The sequence below is a fragment of the Corylus avellana genome, chromosome 1, assembly GCF_965113065.1.
Source record: "Corylus avellana chromosome 1, dhCorAvel1.hap1.2, whole genome shotgun sequence".
NCBI classification, from domain to species: Eukaryota; Viridiplantae; Streptophyta; class Magnoliopsida; order Fagales; family Betulaceae; genus Corylus; species Corylus avellana.
This window is the reverse complement of record NC_142490.1, coordinates 13,266,578-13,289,213: the sequence shown is the minus strand read 5'-3', so window position 1 is coordinate 13,289,213 and position 22,636 is coordinate 13,266,578. Positions and strand designations below refer to the sequence as shown.

The 22,636-nt window shown below is 36.6% G+C and overlaps 3 protein-coding genes across 3 annotated transcripts; 2 read left to right on the top strand and 1 right to left on the bottom strand.

Moving 5' to 3' along the window:
- The first annotated feature begins 3,313 nt into the window (after window positions 1-3,313).
- LOC132171123 (HSP20-like chaperones superfamily protein) lies at window positions 3,314-7,999 on the top strand. Its single transcript, XM_059582353.2, has 6 exons — window positions 3,314-3,424; window positions 5,004-5,190; window positions 5,630-5,786; window positions 5,900-5,937; window positions 6,027-6,246; window positions 7,627-7,999. The coding sequence occupies exons 1-6, from the start codon at window positions 3,420-3,422 to the stop codon at window positions 7,719-7,721; spliced, it is 702 nt and encodes a 233-aa protein (XP_059438336.2). The 5' UTR covers window positions 3,314-3,419; the 3' UTR covers window positions 7,722-7,999.
- Window positions 8,000-10,494: 2,495 nt separating this feature from the next.
- LOC132170853 (Transducin/WD40 repeat-like superfamily protein) lies at window positions 10,495-16,635 on the top strand. Its single transcript, XM_059581977.2, has 8 exons — window positions 10,495-10,669; window positions 10,961-11,168; window positions 11,317-11,412; window positions 11,599-11,673; window positions 12,151-12,261; window positions 13,760-13,851; window positions 15,423-15,507; window positions 15,980-16,635. Exons 1-8 carry the CDS (start codon window positions 10,530-10,532, stop codon window positions 16,325-16,327), a joined length of 1,155 nt encoding a protein of 384 aa, XP_059437960.2. The 5' UTR covers window positions 10,495-10,529; the 3' UTR covers window positions 16,328-16,635.
- Window positions 16,636-18,190: 1,555 nt separating this feature from the next.
- On the bottom strand, window positions 18,191-21,170 carry LOC132171137 (putative U6 snRNA-associated Sm-like protein LSm4). Its single transcript, XM_059582373.2, has 8 exons — window positions 21,051-21,170; window positions 20,808-20,843; window positions 20,579-20,620; window positions 20,353-20,451; window positions 20,157-20,234; window positions 19,453-19,492; window positions 18,898-19,065; window positions 18,191-18,518 (listed from the first exon to the last, which is right to left on the bottom strand). The coding sequence occupies exons 2-8, from the start codon at window positions 20,808-20,810 to the stop codon at window positions 18,496-18,498; spliced, it is 453 nt and encodes a 150-aa protein (XP_059438356.1). The 5' UTR covers window positions 20,811-20,843; window positions 21,051-21,170; the 3' UTR covers window positions 18,191-18,495.
- Window positions 21,171-22,636: the final 1,466 nt, after the last annotated feature.

The window sequence follows — 22,636 nt, the reverse complement described above, 5'->3', positions numbered from 1 at the left end:
ATAAAACAAGGAAGAAAAAGCTCAAAGTGTTTTGCCAGAAGTCCAACAAGATAGTCACTCTGGGGTGAATCAAAACAGCACACGGCGTGCTGTGCAAATTTTTTTTTTTAATTAAAAAAAAAAAATTTGCACAAGCGTGTTAAGCACGCCGTGTGCTGTGAATTAGGACTCGTCACTCTGATATAGCAGAAGAAAGAGATCAATGTTTATAGCTAGAAACAAACATATCTCCGAATGATTCAATTTCCTTTTCTTTGTAGGAAACCCCTAAGACTAGATCACTTTTTATACCCATCCCTAAAAGACAAAGGCAAATCACGGACCCGTGTAAGGCGTCTCCTACCCCCCACCCCCACATACCAAGTAAGTTTCAGCTTCGTAGCAAGTGTGATCTCAAAAATCTGCTGGCACCAAAAAAATAAAATAAAATAAAATTAAGTTTAGACATGATGAGGATGTAACCAAGTCCAATGTATTCATGAGCTAACAAATTTGATTTGATAGCTTTCACTCCGTTAGACACACATTATTGAGCTCCTAAAAATGATGTGATGTCAATAATTCAAGTGCATGTTAAGAGTTGAAAATATAGTAAATACAGCTTCATTTTAGGCATTGTGCGCTCGTCCCTGTCGATTAGGCTGAGCAATTAACTGACTTAAAAAGCCCACTTTTAAGAAACTTATTACGGGGGATGCCAATGGGAAAACCCTTCAGCATTTTATGCACATGCATGTAAATTTAGGAAAAAAAAAATACATGTAGGACATTGTACTTTTAGTTTGATTGTGGGTCAAAATCATGAGAGACCGCAGGCAGCCATATTATTACTATATTATCAAGAGTAATGATGGAAAGCACGCCTGGCGTGCATCAACAGTGATGCACGCCAGGCACAAAATTTTTTTTTTTTATTATTTTATTATTTTAAAAAAAAAAAAAAAAAAAAAAAAAATTTTTGCACTGGCGGCCACGCACGCCGCGTGCTTTGCATCATTACTATATTATCAAAGGCTCAAATCCAAAAAGGTCAAATCATTTTTGGTTCAAATCATGGGTAGAAATTATTGCATCTTTTTATTTCGTTTTTGTCAGTTGCTAATAAAAAAATGAAAAATAAATAAAAGACCAAGACTGCATCGATAAAGGACAAAGACAATAATAACGAGGGACGATGTCTTGTACATATGTTGCTGTTTATAAATAAACATGTGAAGAAGAAAATTGCTTCCCAGTCACGTACCCACAGCCACACTCTTGGCTTCCATTGTTAGCAAAAACTATTGCATCGATTGGGATATGATATGTAGCATGTAAACAGGAAGATGAAGAAGTACATTGGAGGAGGTGGACTCAATCCTTGGTGTCTGAAAATAACTCAACATATTTCATGGGGTTGAGACATGGTGCAATGAGATTGTTCTTAATTTAAGAGGGTACTCGGGTTCCACTTCGTTCGAACAAATGCTTGAACATCTGTTCAAGCCGCCCGAGTAAGTATTTTGATTGTTTAGACAAGTTGATTGGGCTGATTGAGTATCTACTCCATCAGAGTGGGGCCCAAATGCCCTCTTACATGAAACTCCCTTTTGTACATTATGTAATGATCAGCCTCATTGCATCTGATCTCAGATTGGGATTTAGAGCAATTAGTTGCCCAAAAAGCAGTTGTTGTGAGAGAGCTCATGTGAATCCAATTGTCTGCATAAATAGCCATGCAGCCCAAAATTTATTTTGGACAGTTGGGTTCTACATGAACTCTCTCATAATAGTTGTCTAAATTACTTTAACAATTTGAACAACAATTAATTGATGTGAATTCCGATCAATAGCACTTGTCATTTACCATCCAATTAGTACTAGTTGCATAGGTCCCTAAGGAGTAACTCAATCAGCTGTGGATCACGTCTCATGAAGCGAGGGTTACTAGTTCGAATCCCCCCTTCCCTTTCCTTGTGTGGACATGTCAAAAAGAAAAAGAAAAAAAGTACTAGTTGCATAGGTCATAGTGATAGCCATGTTAGGCCCAGCCCAAACTAAGAACATATGTGAAGAGGAAAGTTGTGGCTTGAACTTAATAAGACCAAGTTATTCTTAGGGCTAGGCTGGGCTTTGGCACTTGCAGGCTTGAGCTCATTTGCCTTATACAAACTCTCAAAAACCAATAGCAAATCAAGCCCAGAGTGGGGTTTTGTAGCGTTGGGTTGGGCTTCCTTTTATTTGCTCACTAAATTGGAGAACAAAAATATATCAAAATTAAAAAGGATAACTAAAAGCAAAAAGGAAAAGAAAAAAGAATAATTTACCTTTTTCTAAAAGATGAAAAAACCAACGGAAGGAGTCCAAAGCAAGCGAGATGGTTAGGAATGTTGGTGCGTGTCACCTTTTCACCCGTTGGATCTAGTTATGCTTAGATCAGCTACTTTCCTTTATGGCTATTATTTTTTTTTTAAATAAAAAATAAACCAAAAGAAATCCTTGATAAATTAAAAATAATGCTTAGATTATTACTCAGCGTCTTATGATTTCTACCCTTTAAGTCTCTCATCTTGAGTGTCCACGAAGTAAGAATACTACCCTTGCCTTTTTGGTGTAGAAAACAAAAGATGCTCACACCATCCCTAAAGTTTCATTTATTATCAAATCATTTTGAAAGTTAAAAATTTATTAAATTGCTCTTTAAAGTTTGCATCGTTATCAAATAACTTTCTTTACCTCGTTCCATCACATCATTAATGATTAGCAAAAACTAATAGTAATAATAATAAAACCAGCATGAATAGTTCTGATGGTCGCGCAACCAGCACCTCTCATAACAGGTGAAAGTGGCCACACAGTTACCTTCTCGTACAATAAATACGAGTGGCCGACTCACAACAAATAAGGATAATTACACGATCATTCTCTATTACAACAGATGATCTATCACTTTTTGTAAGTTATTGCTTACATATTTATAGCACGACACGTAAGTTAGTTGATTAAATTTTTTACACGTGCATTAATTTTTATTTGACACAAACACGATCGAATGGTCATGTGTCACTCATCGCTATTAATAGTTTAGTTAAAGGATACAAAGAGAGCCTTTTGATATCGATGCCTTTCATGAGTGGTAATTTGATAAATTTTAAGCATGATGACTTGATAAAAGAAAGATTTTTTTTTTTTTTTTCTAAAAAAAGAAAAGAAAAGAAAAGAAATAATAATAATATATGGTTTGGAATGTTGGGCTATATATGTAACTAGAGTCCGAGCATTCATACGCAAGGAGAAGCGGTGCATTGAGTAGAAAGTACTAGAAGCGAGGGCGTCATATATTTATATATTTTCAACTCCATAACTGAGAGAAACTACTAGACTCACGCTTCGCTTCGTTTTTAGGGTTTCACGGCCTCTCTTTACCATTTTTAGCCAATATGAGGTAACGCTTCGCTTCATTTCTTACGTTTTCTTCCGTTTCTGAATTTCTGTGTTCTAACCCATTTGGTTCCTTCGTTTTACGCTGGTGCCTCTGATGCTCTCCTTCACCATTTCCTCGATCTGTTTGGCTCTCGAGAAAACCCGATCTTGAGTTTTATTGTTTTTCGTGGTGTTTTTTTTTTTTTTTGGATAATATATTGTTTTATGCGCAGCTGTGATTGTTTTATTGTTTGGTTTGCTTTCTGTTTGTACATTTTCTCGGCAACCAAACAGGGGATTAGAGTTTTTGTGTTGTCAAATATTTATGGTATGAAATGTGGTTGTTTGGTCATCAGATGCAGCGGTTGAATCGTTTACTTTATGCTTATCTTCGTATATAATTAAGCCTGGAAAAAAAAAATTAACGCAGAAAGGGTTTAGGTGTTTAGGATTCGAAAATGGTTTTGAATCCAAAAGCAAAGCTTTCTTAGGTGGCCACTGATCCTCGCGGTGGAATCATATCTACATGCGTAATGGTTGTGTGCAAATTAGTTGATTAAGTTGTCAAAATTATTATCCGAGGAGTCAATAGGGCTTGGGATCAGTAACTAAGCACCTCAAGTAATGGTATCAATTACCCACGTTTGAATCCTAAGGTAGGCCTCTTTGGTGGGCATTTTATATTCACAGTGGAATCATATCTGTATCAGTATGCATAGTATCCCTCAGCTAATTAATTGAGGGTTGTTAAAATTACCAGCTGTGGAGTTGATTTAAGTGGCAACACTAAGCGTTAAACAGCCTGCAAAAGGGCTTAGGATGAGTGGGTAAGCACCTCAAGTAGCAGTACCTGTTGCCCCATGTTTCAGTACTAAGGCAGGCCTCTTTTGTGGCCACTTGCGATATGTTTCAGTTTCTATTGTGTGTTGGACATTGAATTACATTGCAACAATTAGGGTCCGTTTGGGTTTGCCATTTAAGAATAGTTTTTATAAAAAGTGTGATTTGAAAAGACTTTTAAAAGTACAGTTAAGTATCTCAGTTTTTAAAATCATGAATTTTAATTTGAAAATGCATATCTTTCTATGTTTTGAAATTGCAAATTTTAAAAAATGCACTCCCAAACAATACATTTTCTGCGATTTGGTTTAAAATCGCACTTTTGTTATGGGAAATCGAGTGCCTAACACACTCTTAGTCTGGTGTCTTCGTGTGGGTATTTGTCCCTGATAAATGTTAGAATACTTGTTGGGCCTAGCTAGACATTGAGCAGTCTGCAGGGAGATGTTATAGCTATAAGGTTTTTGCATTGCTAAAATAAAATTAGCCTTTCTATTAATTAGATTATCAGCTAAAGAATAGGTGAAGTTAATGTGTTGTCATGGCGTTAGAGCTTCTAACTAAAATACTTTAAATGCTTGTAAATGGTTCTTCCCATGCATTTTCACTAGATTGATACTTCCAAGGTTTTATTTTTACCTTGTTGCATTTTCACTATATTTTTTTCCCTAATGAATGCTTTCCAACATTGTGCGGCTTTATTTTTATTTTGTTGCATTTTTTAAATTACTGTCTTCTCTCTTATTTTCAACACATTGTAGTCGTCATCCTGAGGTGAAGTGGGCCCAGAGGGTGAACGAGGTTTACATTACAGTGCTATTGCCTGATGCCAAAAATGCAAAGGTTAAGCTTGAGCCAGAAGGAGTTTTCATTTTCTCTGCCAGTGCGGGAGTGGATGACAACCTTTATGAGCTGAAGTTGAATCTTTTTGATAAGGTTAATGTAGAGGTAAGGAAGCTCTCTACCAATTATTCATAGGACGTAAATCTTACTGAGTTGTTTGTTTGTGTTTTCTATATGCTTCTCAAAAAGGAGATAAAAAAAGAAAGAAAGAAAGTGTTTACCAATTTCTGCTGTTATCGATCATCAAGTCATCATTTGTTGGGTCTTATGTTGCTCATGTTGCCCGGCAATGATGATCAATTTTTTTCTCTAGACAAGTGAATGATGATTAGTTAATTGGGTTCTCAGTTATCCAAATCAATTATGGTCATTCAACAATATTTTCTCCTAGAACAAATAAGAATAGTTATGTCGTATTAGAGCTGTGTGCGATGCAATGATATGGAAGCATGTGTTTATGCTGCGAGTTGGTTTGGAAAATACTTATTTCTTTCGGCAATTTATTTATTATGTGTTTGTTGTTCATCTCCACTCGTTGGTGTAGGAAAGCAAAATAAATATAGGAGTAAGGAGCATATTCTGTATCGTGGATAAGGCAGAGAAAGTGTGGTGGAAGAGGCTGCTACGTGAAGATGGCAAGGCTCCACATTTTGTTAAAGTAGATTGGGACAAATGGGTGGATGAAGACGAGGATACTGCTGGTACTAATTTTTGGTGGACCAAGTTTTATTTCTTTAAATTGCATTGGTTTAAGTTGGAAAATGCTGATATGTGTTTAGTTTGGAATTAATTGACTTTTACTTGTTTTGATCAGGTGGTAATGATTTGGATTTGGGAGGAATGGACTTCTCGGTAGGGGAATATTAACTTATGGGCCTTTGATATTGAACCTTCACTTTTAGTTATGCGCTTGTTTACTTAATTATTGGTTTATTTTGCAGAAATTTGGTGGCATGGAAGGCATGGAAGGCATGGGAGGCATGGGGGGCTTGGGAGGTATGGGAGGCATGGGAGGCTTGGGAGGCATGGGAGGCATGGGAGGCTTGGGCGGCTTGGGCGGCATGGGAGGCTTGGGAGGCATGGCAGGCATGGAAGGCTTGGGAGGCATGGCAGGCATGGGTGATGATGGAATGGGTGACTTTGATGATAGTGATGATGAAGGTAACAAATCCATAAGTGTTTCTAGTTGATGGATGTTGTAGTGCAAAAAATTGTATGATGGATTATCTGGTTATGTTCTAAACTGTCAGGAACTAATTATGCCTTCGATTTGTAGAAGTAGCAAACATGTTTCTATACTTAGATCACCTAAAGAGAGCTGAAAAATAATTGAGGTAGAAGGAAAAAGAGCAAGAGTACCATTGGATAAGTTTTCTAAATGTGGTTTCTGTTTTATGTTTTGAAAAGTTTTAGGTGGGATTCTTATCTAAAGACTTGATAGGATTAGCATGAAGAAAAGTGTTTCCGAAAGAAAAAGAAATTGGACAGTCTTTATGAAAGAAAAAATATTTGAAAAGTGTTTGGATGTGGTAATGAAAACAATTTTAAAACATAAAGTAACAAAACAAAAAGGAAAAATTATTGAATTATTCCCCTAAGTTTTGAACATTTTATCAAACTGCTATTCGGGTTTCTAATTTTATCTTTTAACTTCTTGAGATTGTTTCCATTATTAAATCAATCATTACCTCCCAATTTTGTACAGATTCCCTAGTAAAATAGTAGAATTACATCATTTTCTCATAAAACCAAAAAAAGAAAAAAAGAAAAGAAAAAGAAAAATAGTCGGGTGAGAAGGCTGTTGCGAGCACACCCCTTGTCAATGGGGAAGGTGGGGGAGGGGAGATCCACTTCCTCCAAATATTTACTAGGTAGTAACATATACAAAGAAATTTAATTTGAACTGTGAAAATGGTGTCTCAATCCTTATCCCTCCTTAGTGTGGAAGGTGGGGAGGGGAGATCCAGCTCCTCCACTTTCAGTGAAGGGGCCTCCGCCTTCACATGGTGGATGCCGACCTTCACTTTTTTTAAAACAAATTTGCAATTAGACACGCTTCAAGCTGTTTTTGGGTGCTATTGCTGAAGGTTGATTTATATCTTAGTAGGAGAAATTCACTGTTGTCTTTCTTCTTACTAAGTAATCAATTAGTTGTCATCTTGCTCCAGTGGTTTAATTAGTTCAGATACCATGTCATTGTGGAAATGTTGCAGAGTTGATGGTTTTTGTTAATTAAAGAAGCATGGATTAGGAAAATGTACAAAGTTGTAGAGGTACTTGCAAAAATTAAATGTAGAAGGCTGCAGATATGGTTGTTGGTTCTTGTATGTTCGCCTTGAACTTTGATCTTATTTTTTGGAAGAAGAAATTTGTAGTTGCTTCAGAACGCATATGTAGGGGACCTGCCATTTTACTTCTACCTTAAGACTTTCAATTTAACACAGTAGTGAACTTGCATTTTGTTTCATGTTGGAGGAGGTGATTGAAAATTCTTTTATGCATCTCCTTAACAATACCATGTTTTGTTTTCTGTTATGTTAGAGCAAGAAGTCGCAAAGCCGGAAGGAGATGAGAAGGCGGAAGTAGGAGATGCTGTTAAAAGTGAAGAGAGAAAAGAAGCTGCTCCAAGCACATAATGTTGTGCTGGGGGTGGTTCAGAATCAGGTTTAACTATGGCTTTGAATTTGTGAGGGTTAAATTGTGTCAGTCTCTATGACTGCATCAATCAATGCGTGTTGTTTGCTCTAACGGAGTTGATGATTTTACTGATATTCAGGTTCGCACAATATATTGTGTTCGCTAAGCATTAATTTGTCTTACAGACAGGCAAATACTATTTTTACTTCAACTTAGGATGTTTAGTAACTTTGTTTCATTGATGATAATTCCAAGTGATATCTGGATTTGATTCTTATTTATCCCTCATTTGCTGGTCGGAAGGTTATAGATTCCGATGGACTGGACTGGACGGGCAGGTTTTCTTTGTCAGTTTTTATTGGGAGCTGGGGAGTCTCCTATGAACGTCGTGAGGACCATGTTATTCAATCCTATTTAGGAGAGAGTTGTTGTCACCCTGTTTAGAAATGTAGTTGTAGATAGAGTTCGGAAGAGATAGGTGTCATAGGTTCAGGGGTGGAAGAGGTCGTAATCGGAGCTTGAGACTTGAGAGAGTCAATAGGAAAGGCCGTATGTTACCGACATTTTTATTTATAGCCTCTAGGTCGCCCTTTCTAGGATTTGGCTACAAATCAGCAGTTCATTTGATCTTATATGTCTCCCCTTCGCTAGGATTTGGCCACGAAGTCACAATTAATTCGATCTTTGGTCTCATAGTTGATCTCATAGTTGATGAGTTTAGAGTTACGACTGATCCCATATTCGATATGGTGGTTGGTTTTGATTTCAAATGATATAAATTAAAACGTATAATTGAAAAATCAGCTTGCAAGATGAGGGTGAGGGTGTTCAATTGCTGTGAAGCACTAAGGAGATTAAGATAAATCTATACGATTAAGATTTTAAGCTAAGGTGATTTCCTAACCGATGCTAAGATTTCCCTCCGCTGAATCCTTTAATAGCTGACGATAATATAAAGTTATTCATAAAAAAGAGTGTGGAACTCACTCACACGGAAAAAAATTGCGTGACAAAACAAATCAAAGGGACAAATGTCATGCATGCTATGGATTGGTGAAACCTCATATGATTTGGTTGAAAGTATTGGTATTAGACCTTTGGTTAATACTCACAATAGTAAATGATTGATATAATATAATTGTACCCAAACATATTATATAAAACTCAGCCTCAAAGACTTGAAGTGCTAATTTCAGGTCACGGGCTGTTTCTTATAACAATTGTCCTAAGTACTCTATTTTTTCTTTCTTTTGTTCGTATTAATAGTCAGAAAGATACTCTCTTATCATTTTTTTCCTTTCCTGTATTGCTTAGAAAAAAAATCCTAAGATATTCTAGTTAATGTAGGGACAACATCACTGCTTTGACAATTAAATGAGTGGCAATTGGCAAATGCAAATACTTGTGGGTGTTTTTTTTTTTTTTTTTTGTGTGTGTTAAAAGCATACCAAGCTCATAGCAAGTTTTGTTAAAGAGCTTACATTGAGCCCAAGTGCAAATTATGTGTAATTAAAAAAAAAAAAAAAAAAACCCTATATTCATGGAACACTAAGAAAAAGAAAATATTTATTTTACAGTTAAAATTTTATTTTATTGCATTTATTATTATTATTTTTCTAATCAATATGGGAAAAAGGGATTATATGGGAACAAAATATCAAGGGGGTTGGGCTCCCCCAACAACATATCCAAAAGAAACAATGCCAAAAATAAGAACAAAAAATAGAAAATTGGTTCATAAATGACCTCAAAAGGACCATAAACGACCCGGTCCTTTGTATGGGTGACATAAAGCGGTAACTGAAACAAACTAAAGGGCACGAGAAGAGACACAAACCTTGAAAGGTCTCTCAACCATTCCTGAACCTCCATTTGGAAGCAGTAACAACCAACAAAAAAGAGGTTGATGTTGTTGAGGGGGAGGCAATGCTGAAAATCAATCAGGATCCATGGACGAGGAGAAACGAACTCTAATAACAAAAGTCTCAACGACAAGATAAAACCACATAGGGACGAAGAGACTAAAGCCTACAAACCACAATAGAAAATAAAAGCAAATAACAAGACAAATAAAAATTCAAAATTCAGCAATTTTGGTTGTACTACTCGTGGGGCCCATGCGATCTGACCAAATTTGTGTCAAATTTGGCCAAATCAAAGCTCTTGGTGGTGGCGATGTTGATAGAATGGGAGAAAAAACACAGATAAAACAAGGAGAGAGAAGGGAAAACCAAAGGACAATGAAATGGGAAGAGTGGAAGGAAGGAAAGAGGAAAAAAAAATCCATTCCTCTACGCCCAGAACAACTGCAATAGGCGGACTTTGTTAGATAATGACCCAGAGAGAATGAAGAGCTTCTCTCTTTAAAAAAGAGAGAACCTAAAGAGTTTAAATATTTTATTATTTAATAATGTACCATTTAAACATGGTACAACCATATTTAAAATTTCAAATAACATCGAATTTGTAAAATTTAATATGGGCTATAAAAATCATAGGATAGTTGGTTAAAACAAATAATTAGTTTGGGCTCGATTCCTCTACAAAACAACACTCAAACTAGGAGCATGACATGATGTTTATAAAGCCCTAAACGAAAGAATATAGAACATAGGGCAAAAATAACAAAAAGAAGCGTTTTACATGGCAATAAGTGATTGGTTGCAGAAAGCTACTAGTGTTCTTGACCTGAGGAGATCCGGACCCCTAAAACCCTGATAACAAGGAGGTCTTTTTATTACTTGAAAAAAAAAGGGAGGTATTTTTATTTTTTAGTAGTTTCATTTAAGCTCAAGGACACGGAGACGATGGAGATGGAGGCCACGGACATGGATGTCGAAGAACAACCTCGTTCCAGTCTCAATCCAAACTCTTGTAAGCGGTTCGGTCTTAAAAACTCAATTCAAACCAACTTCGGCGACGACTACGTTTTCCAAATCGTCCCCAAGTACGGTTCAATTTTTTTTTTTTTTTTTCCCCCTACTATGACTTAATTTTCCTTTGTTGCTGTTCTTTTTGCCCGAGAAAATTTGGGAAAAGAGGAAAAAAAAGATTGGATTTTGAGCCTTATATACCAACTATAAGTTGAGATAATCAAAGTTTTCAACTGGGTTCGTGGGTTCTCGCTATTTTGTGCTTTTCCTACACTTTCTCGGGAACCGAACGGTTAATTATTAAATGGGTTTCAATAATTTTCGATTTAGAGGGGTAAATTTGTTGTCTGGGTTTTGGATGGAAGGGAGGATTGGACGGCAATGGCGGTGTCGTTGTCAACAAATGCAGTGAAGCTGTACTCACCAGTGACTGGTCAGTACTATGGAGAGTGTAGGGGTCACTCTGCAACCATAAATCATATATCATGCTCAGGCGCGTCAGCTCCACATGTATTGCACTCTTGCTCTTCTGATGGAGCCATTAGAGCTTGGGACACGAGGTCATTCCAGCAGGTAGCTCCTTGGTCTCTCTCTGCATATACATAATGTGCATCATTATGGTTATGTGCTATTTAAATGTTTGTAGTGCTTTTGGTAGTAAATTCATTTAAGAATGAGGGATTCTGGTTTTTGTTTCTTTTGTTGATTATTGATAATGCAGGTTTCATGTATAAGTGCTGGCGATTCGCAAGAGGTCTTTAGCTTCTCGTTTGGAGGATCAACAGATAATCTTCTTGCTGCAGGATGTAAATCTCAGGTTTGATGTCTGTATAGGAAATTAATCATATAGAGCGTTATGAATGTTAGCTTTCCGGATGAGATAATTATTTGCTAGTTCTGGTGATGTTTCCTCGATAATGTGTTTGAAGTTCTTCATTACTTTGTATATAACCATTTACAAAGTAATGATTATCCTTTCTTGCATGATGACTAATAAACTCAGATAATCTTCTGGGATTGGAGGAACAAAAAGCAAGTTGCTTGTTTGGAGGACTCCCATGTGGATGATGTTACGCAGGTTTGTTCAGATGCCTATGCCTGTGAAATATGTCTATATATCTTGGTCGAATGATGTGCCCTTATTTACTAGTTTATGAGTAGGCAGACATCGCTTAGTTTTTAATTTCTCCTTTTCAAGTACTTGAAGTGTGGTTAGAATGCAAAAACTGATAGTGTAGTCAAGAGTATCAGTTGATTCTGGTCGGGGCTTGCATTGGTAAAGCTTGAGGTTGATTTTCTGGAAGGCTATGGCACTCTATATTGGGCAAGCTTGCATTATATTTAGTGTGTGATACTTCTCAGATGAATTGTAGTTGTCAACCTGTTTTGTCGCAGACTTCTTGAATAGTTTCATAAAAAAATTGTTTGTCTGGAGTGCTTTTGTGGTCCGTTGATATGATGCAGTGATGATGAGATTTTATTAGTTGATTTATATAGCTCATGTTTGGAACACATGTTTGTTCTGGGTTTTCTAAAGCTTCGTGATTGTTGATAGGTTCACTTTGTCCCTGACCATCGAAACAAGCTTGTTTCTGCATCTGTAGATGGATTGATATGTATATTTGATACTGATGGAGAAATCAATGACGATGATCATCTGGAATCAGTAAGCACAAGCCTGTAATTCTCAGTTTTATTTGTTTCACTGTTTTGGTCAAATGAGTTTATGGATAATATATATGAACTGGTAAGTTGTTTCTATAGCTATGGGGAGACATGTTGATCAGAGCAAATGATTGGCCGTTTGAGAAACAATTGCTGAAAATGCAAGTGGGCTTTGGGTAGTTAGGAAATTTAGTGGCAGTGATTTAGCATGTAATTTATAGGGTAATTTCTTGTTTTCGGAATACACCTGAGGTTATCATCATATTTGATAACTCCTTGAAAAAGATCTTTTTTTTTTTTTTTTTTTTAATGTTGGGGAACCTCTCCAAGACAGGGCCTTTCGGACCCATCCCTGCAGAGCAAACCCCGGTCCTGTGCACCGCACCCTTGGAAGTTTCCCTACACAGTACTGGTTAAATCGCTGGCTTTTCACCAGAGGGTGTAGCCGCAAGGGATTGTTTGCACCCATGAGGTGTTGAACCCTTGAAAAAGATCTTGTATAGCCCATTTCAAATATGGGACGTATTCTATTGGAAAAACCAGTATAATTTTATTCATTGTAGGTCTTCTTTGTATTTATGTGTTATGTAGTCATTCTCATAGATATGTGTGTTTTTAAGTCCTTGTGGTTAAAAAGTGTTTCTGGATCATTTATTTATATTTCAATATTCTAATTCACAATTTTACATTTTTGATGGTTAAACTTCCTAGCGACCATTGAAAGTAAATTCTTGTAGAATTTTACTTGTTAGAAGGTCCTATGAGCAAGACAATGCACCACTTGGAGAATTTAAATCATAGCCATCTCTTTTACTTAGGACCCATCTCAGTGGTATTATACTATTAATATATGCATGTCACTGCATAAGGGACATAGGTTGCCTTGTTGATGGAAATTGTCTTGGTTGTGCACATTTAGTCAATACTTGTTTACTCTTTAGCACACTGATTACTCCTCATAGAAGAGTCCTTTTTGTGTTTAGTTTAGAAAAAAAAGGGGCAAATGTTCTTTTTTCAACTGCAAGATGTCTTACATAAATTACTTTAAAAGAAAAGGCATCCCACAAAAACTTACTATTTGATACACTTAATGCCATATTGTGACACATTTAGGCTACGTTTGGTACGCGGAATGACTAATTCCATTAAGAAAATGAATAGCTTTTATTGGGAATGGAAGATAGTAGAATAGAATAGCCTTGGAATAGTCATTCCCACGGCACAAGGGAATGACTATTCCTTAAATTGAGGAATAGTTATTCCAAGTGTTAGAGTCCTTATCATATAATCTAACATCAAGGCTATTGTATTTCACATTTTTCCATTCCTAATAAAAGCTATTCCTTTTTCTTAGTGGAATAGCCATTCCGCATGATAAACATTCCAATGCTTATTTTCTTAGTTGAATGGTGTCTTGGTTGACAAGTTCTTATTTTCTTGGAGCTATTAAATAGATTTTCCTCTATAACTATATGATATTGACAGTTACAATAATGTAGGTGATTAATGTGGGAACTTCAATTGGGAAAGTGGGATTTCTTGGAGAGAGTTACCAAAAGCTTTGGTGTTTGACTCATGTTGAGACCTTAAGGTATTAATCTTTTCCCATTAACTGGTATTTAGTACGTTACTGGAAATATATCCTTAGGTAAATTCGACTCCTTGAGCTTCCTCTGGGAATCATGAGGCATATTGGGGTGTTTTACGACAAACTTTTACAAGATTATGTGCAGGGGACTTGGCAATCTCTCTCTGTCTCTCTGCACACGTACACACTAACAAGACACGTTCTTTTGAGAAATGCTAGGGCTCCCGAAGGTTTTCCCGACTGACGTGGCATCAGACACGTTGCAGGAGAAAGCAAAAAATATCAAAGGAAAAGAAGCTTCTCTCTCCTCTGTCGGCTCACGTTCCCCATACCACAAGAATCCCTCTCCCTCCCTCGCTCACCCTCCATCGGCGATCTCCGTCACCGGCAAAGAAGAACGAGTTCCGGCCATCTACATCAAGCACACCAAAGCACATCTAACATTTGCAAGCACTAAGCAGACGTGAAACCTTGTCTGATTCATTTGGACAGAAAAAAACTACTAGAAACTAAACCGTGTTTGAATCAACCATTACCAAATCCAAGAAATGACAAAAAACACACACACAGAGAACAATAACAAATGGGTGTTATTGCAATATAATTCCAAAACGAAATCTTTAGCAAATTAATCGTTACCATTCACCAGATCCACCGCATTAAGTTATAGTTAAAGCACACAAAATCGGTTATTAAAATTTTTGTAAACGTCTTTGTTAATAGTATCACTCCTAATTCATCAAATTTCAGAACAGTTCAAATCATAATTTTGAAACGGAAAACCAATAAACCCAATTAATGCAGTTTCTTTTCTCTGCAGTTTTCCATATTTTCCACTCACTTCCTTCGTGTCCCTTTGCATTCACATCCACGTTTCCTCATGGCTTCTTCACATACAAGTCTCTCTCCCCCTGCAACAACAATCACTCTCTTCAACTTTAAAACCCATTCAAGAACTTGGGTTTTCTGTTTTAAAGGCATTAGAGGTGGAGAAGTTTTCTAGATATGAGGCTCTATGTGTACGTGTTGGAGGCCAAAGACCCTTCCAGATTCACGCATGGAGAGAGAGAGAGCCTTCGCCGGAGTCTTCTGTGAGAGCCTTTGCTAGTGGCCAGAGATTTTTGCACCAGAGTGACAGAGACAGGAGCGAGGGAGGGAGAGCAAAACCCGTTCTTCTTCACCAGTGCCTGAACCGTTGCGCCGGAGTGAGAGAAGGTGAGCGACGGAGGTCGCCGGTGGACGGTGAGCAAGGGAGGGAGAGGTTCTTGTGGTTTGGGGAACGTGAACCGATAGAGGAGAGAGAAGCTTCTTTTCTTTTGATATTTTTTGTTATCTCCTGCAACGTGGTTGATGCCACGTCAGTCGGGAAACAAAATTCGGAAAAACCTTCGGGATCCCTAGCATTCCTCCGATCTTTTTTACATTATGCCATGAATCAGATTTCTTGTCTCACCTCTCCAATATGTCTCATGTTAAATATTTAGATTTGTACTTGATACTCATTTTTTACTCTGATTGGCTGCCACAATATATGTAAAATGCTGATAACTTACTTGAATTGTTTCCCCTCATAGTGTTTGGGACTTGGAAGGTGCAAAAAATGAAGCAAGCTTCCAAGATGCTCGATCATTAGCTTCTAATAGTTGGACATTAGATCAGGTAAGTCTTTCATGTTGGTAGAAAGTGCCCCTTTTAATCAATTAGGAGAATACATAAATGCGTAATTTTTTTTTTTTTTCGGTACTTCTTTCGTATAAACACACCATATTCAGGTTATAATAGAGCAATGAAACTGGGGTCTTCGAATTAACTTGTTTTAGAACTTTTTGGCTACCCACTCGGAGCCATGTCTTCTTATTGGCAGGTGTTTGGCGTAAGTTCTGTAAAAAAAACTACAGGGAATCTTTTGTAGTTTTTTCAACGTCCAGATTAAATTTCACTTTCTTTTTTTCAACAAAACCTAAGCTAAATCCAACATGCAATTCCGGGACTTTCATTAGATGATAAGCAGCCCAAAGCAATGAATTTTGGACATTTGTTTCATAATCGGAACTTATAGTTAGAGGATGCAAACAAATTAGCTTCCAGATTGTGCTGCTCTGAGCCACCTCATGCCCTTCTTTTTTTGCAGATAGATTATTTTGTTGATTGTCACTACTCGGAAGAAGCCAAGCGACTATGGGTGATTGGTGGTACTAATGCCGGCACTATCGGCTACTTTCCGGTAAACTATAATGGAGTGGCAGCAATAGGATCTCCAGAAGCAGTTCTTGAGGGCGGGCACGCAGGTGTTGTCAGAAGTGTGTTGCCCATGTCAAGTATGCAGCGGGGTGGCATTTTTGGATGGACAGGGGGTGAAGATGGCCGCTTGTGTTGCTGGTTGTCTGATGATTCTCAAATAAATAGGTCATGGATTTCAAGCGAATTCATAATCAAGTCACCAACGACTCGCAAGAAAAGTAGGCATCATCCCTACTAGCAACCCATTTTTTAGTGGACTTTGTATCCTAATGTATCTTTCTTCATGGGTTTTTTTTTTTTTTTTTTTTTGGCGTTTATTTAATTAGATTCTATTAGTTTTGTTTGCTTTTTTCTCTGTTTTTTGGGTGGGTGTGTGGAAGAAAGAGAACAATTTTGTTTTCAGTACGGGGTGTGTCGAGTTGTTGTACTATTAGTATAATCTTTATCTACCAATTAGAGTAGAGCACAGAAAAACAAAATGCCTTTATGATAGAGGGATAAAAAACAAAAAACAAAAAAAAACCTCCAAAACTGGGCTGGAGAGCTAGGTTGGGTTGTAAACAATGTGTAATTTACAAATTTTGCCTTTTAAGAGCATTTCTAGGGGTGGGCACGGGTCGGGGCGGGGCGGGTATTAGCTTTTTTTCCACCCGCCCCGCACCCAGTGGGTTTGGGAAATTCCAACCCGTCACCTGCAAAAAATCACAGTTCCCGCGCGGGTTTGGGTATTGCGGGGCTTGTTGAATAGGCGCGGGTTTTGTGGGTCGGGTCGGGTAAGAATCAAAGGATCAAAATTTTCTCTTTCAACGATTTTCTCAGCAAGCAAACAGATCGAGGGAAAGAAGGAGAAGAAGAGAAGAAAATCAAAGGGAAAGAAGGAGAAGAAGAGAAGAAAATCACCGTAAATTCATTTCTCTCTTTCTCTTCTGTATCTCTCTTTCTCACTGATTCTTCCTCCATTTCACTCTCTCCGACTCCTTCTCAATCTCCTTGTCTTTTCGTCTTTGAGCTCTCTGGATGTCGGCAGAAAGAGTATGGGTGGGAGCTAGGTGATGGAAGCTGCGTGGAGGGGGAAAGAAGGAGAAGAAGAAGAAGAAGAAAATCAGAGGGAAAGAAGAGAAAATTCTCTTGCTGGATCTGGAGGGTGATGGAAGCTGCGTGGAGGGGGAAAGATGGAGAAGAAGAAAGAAGAAGAAAATCAAAGGGAAAGGTGGAGAAAATTCTCTTGCTGGATGGAGGCGTGAGATGAGAGAAAATAGGGAATGGGTGGGAGATATTTTGGGTTTTTAGGGTTTGGTTCATGGGCGGGTAGAATCGGGGCGGGGTGGGTACTCGCATGAAAAAAATGTCTAAACCCGCTACCCGCCCCGCCCCGCATGGGTTGGATAAATTTTACCCGAACCCACAAAAATACACATAAAATCCGGTCAGTTCGGGGCGGGTTTGCGGGTTTTGCCCAGTCCAAAGCATTTCTATTCAGTAAATTTATTTTTCAATCTAGAGAACACTTTTTAACTGCCTAATTTTAAAAAGTTATTTACATTTATTATTTCATTTCACTATTCTTTCTTTATATTTTACTGAGAGGAGATAGAATGTCACAGATTTGAAGCGTACCAATTATTTTTCTAAATTGCCGAGTTGAATACATCTCTTTTTGCTTCCATTTTAGCATTCTTTTGGCTAGCTGTATGAGATTGTTCTAAGCGATCAATTTCCATTTTTTCTGGATAGAAGGATATTACGACACAAACAAAAAAAAGAAAAAGATGGAAGCATCCTATAGTTGGTAAATATAAATAGAAGACTTGCACACTTAGAGAAATCAGAAATCTGAAAACCTATCACATTGCCAGGGTCTTCACATTTTCAAGTGAAGAAGACTACAAACTCGTAACCGAGACAAATGGAGAAGGTGGTATATATGAACTAGAACTTGCAAATCAATCTCATCCACCGATCAGCACTCAGAAATTGAAGGGAATTCACAATACTATGTTATCATTGATTTCCATATTCGTACATAGATTTGGTAATCAAATCTAGCGTTCTCATTGAATTTAACCCTTATAATGAGGATAACACATGAAGAAATTAAAAAAAAAAAACCACCCAATCATTGAGCTCTTTTTATTTTATTTTTTTTGGGTTAAGTTTGAATCGTTGAGCTAAACAGAAAAATCAAAGTACAAGCTTCACACTAAGTTCTGCGATACAGCACCTACAATAGCTACATAAAATTAAGCATTCCAAGTGAATAAACTCTTTTGAGGACGGGGAAACATTGGAGCAACTAACCATCCGGACGTTACCCAAAAAATATTAACCACCGAGACAGTACATATGAGGTTGGACACCAATGCCTTTATGCTGTTTATTAGAAGTTGTTCCACACCGTAACATAAATCAGCCACGGCCACGCCCTACACCTGTCCAGAAAATTATATACATTTGATTGGTAAGTCAAGTTCTTATGCGCTCATTCACAAACATTAGGCTGAATATACCATGAAAAGAAAAAAAGAAGTGGGTATATAAATTTTAAACCCTAGAGTTATTGTCTATCAGCAGCTTGTAATAAGTGACTTTTGTTTTTTTGTTTTTTTTCTTTTCTTTTCTGTGCGGCTTGAAATGGGAGACTACAAAAGCATACAATCTAACCGTTGTTCTTTCTGTGCTTAATAGGACAGAATCCATCATATGTGTATTTACTTTTTTTTGATAAGGGGTAAGATCATACGCGTATTTACTTTCTATGCCACAAATAAGAAATCACAAAGAAATATATATTGGTTTAGATAAGTTCACCTCTGTTTCCGCCGGTCTTTCCACCAGATCCACCTCTGCCTCGGCCTCCACCCGGACCCTTAGCACTTCCATCATCCAAACCACGCCCAATTCCTTTTGCTTGGCGTCCTCCAGGACCATCCTCCCTACCTCGTCCTCTTCCGCGCCCTACCCCAAGTGGCCTCCTATCTGGAAAATGCAATTAATCAAATAAGAAGCTAAATTTAAGTAATTTCCAATTTTCTAAATGTACAAGGCTTTATTTTACCCCATTGCAGGGCGAAAAGCCCAAAAGAAAACTCAAAGCAGGACCATGCTCGGGTAAAACTAAATCATTTTAGTTCAAATATGATATTTACAGTAATTTTTGCTGCTCTAGACAAGAACCAATCCTTATAACCGCGAAATTTATGTTGACCATAGTGATGCATCCAGATACAGGTCACAACCCAATTTCTACAAACTCAAGTATGCAAGACGCTTCTTTCAAAATAGCTATCTATCTAAACTTTCTCCTCAAGTGGAGTAGTGAGAATATGACCAAATACCCTAGTCTTATCAGACGAAAGAGTATACCTGAGCGGTTCTTGGTTTCTTCCTGAACTTTATCTATCACCTGAAAATACAAAGGAAACAATACTAGATTGATGAAATTGACCACTAAAACAACCAAAAGAAAGAGGAACAAATGGACCAATGCAAATGATTACAGAACCATGGCATCCAAATTTTAAATACATCGGAGCCAACTGTCAACATCATTCAATTTCACAACAATACTAGATCCTGGAGTCATAAAGCCAAAGCCAATGTGTTTCATTCTGATCCTCATCCAATCAGGAAGATATAAAAATGTATACGCCATGAAGATATAAAAATAAAGGTGGCATCCATGTAGGTTGAATCCAATGCAAAAACGAAGAAGTGATTACATATCCAAATTAGAAAGGCACGAATCTTTACTGTTCAGTCAATAGAAGAACTTATCAAATGCAATTAGCTCGAAAGAAAAAGAAACCTCTTTTGACCACTATAAAACAATGATAGCACCTTCCACAAAGCACAGTGCAAACTCTAATCATGCCTTACTTAATGCTACTCGACAACATGAATAACTAACAACACAGATAGCATAGATGCTAGATAAAATTAAGAATCTCATGATGGATTCCAAATGCACTAATCTATGAAAAGAGAGAGACATTCAAAATACAAAGATGAGCACACTGCACATATGTTCTATATTATTTGCAGATAATTAACAACACTATTTAACATACCTCATCAGGAACTCGAAGGTACTTGATTGTATTCCCACGGATGTAGCATTCAGGCATTCGCCAAAATCGATCACCATCCTGTGTCATGATTCCGATAACATTTGGTTATAATCTTAATAAGAAAGAAACATTCCCATTATCAAGCAAAACATGATTTGAAGAACAAAAGCGAGTTCGTCTATAAGCAATATATTACTTTAGAGGTACAGATAACTTCACGAAGATGAATGTTCATCCAAGTATCACAGTTGACCAAATGCCCATTGTAGGTCTCCCCATTTTTCAGTTCCACCAACTGTTACAATGCATAACAAATTCACATTACGAATCCCTAAGCATAACACAATAATGTCTAGGAAGCATAATAACCTAGGTCTCTTTTCAATGCATAAAAATTTTGATATGGAAATGAAAGCTCTTACCATTGGGTGCCCTTGGGCACTCTTAAGTAGAGAAAGTGGAAGCTGCAACAGCCAAAGAAAAAAAGTGAGTAGCATTTTTTTTTTTTTTTCAAAAAATAAGGAAATAATATATTTAGGATCAAAATTAATTAGGGTTTTGGTCCTAATTCTCGGTTTTCCTTCGATTTCTCGGCAACCAAACAGAAGATAAAAAATTATATATATATATATATATCGTAGAGTAACGTACCATATTTTAGGGCACAGAAAGCAGACCAAACAAAACCTGCAACAAATTTCAAACTTGAATTAGATCGAGCAATAACCTATAATTACCAATAGAGTTTAAAACACTAACCCTAAAAAAAAAAAAAAAAAAGGCTACTGATCTGTGCTCTTACACGCAGAGAGATTGCGTGTACCGCAAAGAATGAGGTGGAATATTAAGAGTAATCAAGGTTTGAAAGCCTAAACTAGGAGAAACGGAGCTTACCGTTTTAAGAGGCTTCGATCGCTACTTCTTGAAGAGAAAGAAAATTAGTTCCGAGGGATCGTTGAAGCTGGCTGTTATTTTTGCTGTGACCGCCTCTATGTATATTGCATAGCACTAGTTTAAGACAAATTTCCTTTTACTATATATCCGACTTAAATAATAAATAATAAAAATAAAATTATTATAATTATCATTTTACAAACAAATAGTTTTCCAGGCTCTCCACCCACAACTCCCTCCTCTTCTTCTTCTTTTAACAGGAGATTTTCTCCCTTTTTTTCTTTTTTTCTTTTTAGTTGAATTAAATTTTTTTTTTTTAGTCTATTAAATTGACATGTTTTTAAAGTATGTAATTTTTATATACATTTTTAATAGAGCACATGGTTAAAACTATATTCGAGAATGTTACAAATATCAATTTGGTAAATTGGTTAGAAAAATTTTCTCGAGCTCCGATCTAACTTAGAGAAAATTTTTGTTCAATTATTATTAACGTTCCCAATTTTTTAACATATTTAAGAAAAAAAAATCAAATATTATTGAAAATGAGTTCTCTTGATCTTAAAGTTAATTTCCTTTTAGTTTGGAGATAAGTAATAAATACATCTTTTATTATAATAAATAATTTAAAAATAAATAAATAAAGTGACATACTTGATACAGTTCTTAGATAACGTAGATTTTTTTTTAAAAAAATTATTATTATTTTTTTAAAAAAAAAAAATCCATGTAACAACAATAGTCGATACTCATTTGGATGGAGTTGTAGTTGTCATTGTTGTTCTTGTTCGCTTTAGAGCTATAATGTCATGGGACTCATTTTGAGTAATGATAGGCGTCACATGTGTCATACTTAAAATTGATGTAATTTATAAAATTATCATTAAATTTATAATAAATCATTATCAAATTTTGATCTAATAGTGATTTTAAAAGCTACTCCAAATTTGCATCGGCAATCATTTATTGACTTGGAGATTGTTTCGCTAGTAAACAAAATCAGGGAAAAGGTTTTTGTTTGAAAATTCATTAGAAAAAAATTATGTCTTAGAAAGGTCAAAAAAATAATTTAAAAAAAAAAACCCACAATTTAAAATCACAAGGGAGAATGTGTTTTCGGTAACACTCAATTTTAAAAGTTTAAACTGCAATTTTTCCTAACCCTAATTGTGTAATTGAAAATATAGTTTTTATTAACTTGCATTTTGAAATCACCATTTTTTCAAACTGCGCATTTTGAAACCGTTATAGAGCAGGGACCCTCAAACTAAGGATCATCATTTCTTATTAAAGTCTAGTACCAATAAAAGAAAAAAAGAAAAAAAAGTTTTTAGTTAGAATTAAAGTGAATAAGAGGATGAGCAGGAACAAGAATACAACCCTTGTGCAGGAACTCAGCCCGTCTTAACCTATCCCACAAATAGCCGTTCTCTTTCCATTCTAAATCAGTCCATATCCAACCGCTTATGCCTACCATCTCCTGAGAGCTGTTGTCTATTACTTCCCAGAAAACTTTCATGCGCCCAGAAATATGGTGTCTATGCCCCAAATGTTGGTTTAGATGATACACGGGTTTAAAATTTATC

Bases quoted from the DNA above. Each gene is read 5' to 3' on its own strand.
- LOC132171123 (XM_059582353.2), top strand. The intron at 5,787-5,899 runs GTACTAATTTTT...TGTTTTGATCAG, and splicing joins TGAAGACGAGGATACTGCTG to GTGGTAATGATTTGGATTTG. The intron at 5,938-6,026 runs GTAGGGGAATAT...TTTATTTTGCAG, and splicing joins TGGGAGGAATGGACTTCTCG to AAATTTGGTGGCATGGAAGG.
- LOC132170853 (XM_059581977.2), top strand. From the start codon at position 10,530: ATGGAGATGGAGGCCACGGACATGGATGTCGAAGAACAACCTCGTTCC. The intron at 10,670-10,960 runs GTACGGTTCAAT...TTTGGATGGAAG, and splicing joins GTTTTCCAAATCGTCCCCAA to GGAGGATTGGACGGCAATGG. The intron at 13,852-15,422 runs GTATTAATCTTT...TTCCCCTCATAG, and splicing joins ACTCATGTTGAGACCTTAAG to TGTTTGGGACTTGGAAGGTG.
- LOC132171137 (XM_059582373.2), bottom strand. The intron at 19,493-20,156 runs GTATGTTAAATA...TTGTATTTTCAG, and splicing joins ACCTTCGAGTTCCTGATGAG to GTGATAGATAAAGTTCAGGA. The intron at 18,519-18,897 runs GTGAACTTATCT...TTTTCTGGACAG, and splicing joins AAAGACCGGCGGAAACAGAG to GTGTAGGGCGTGGCCGTGGC.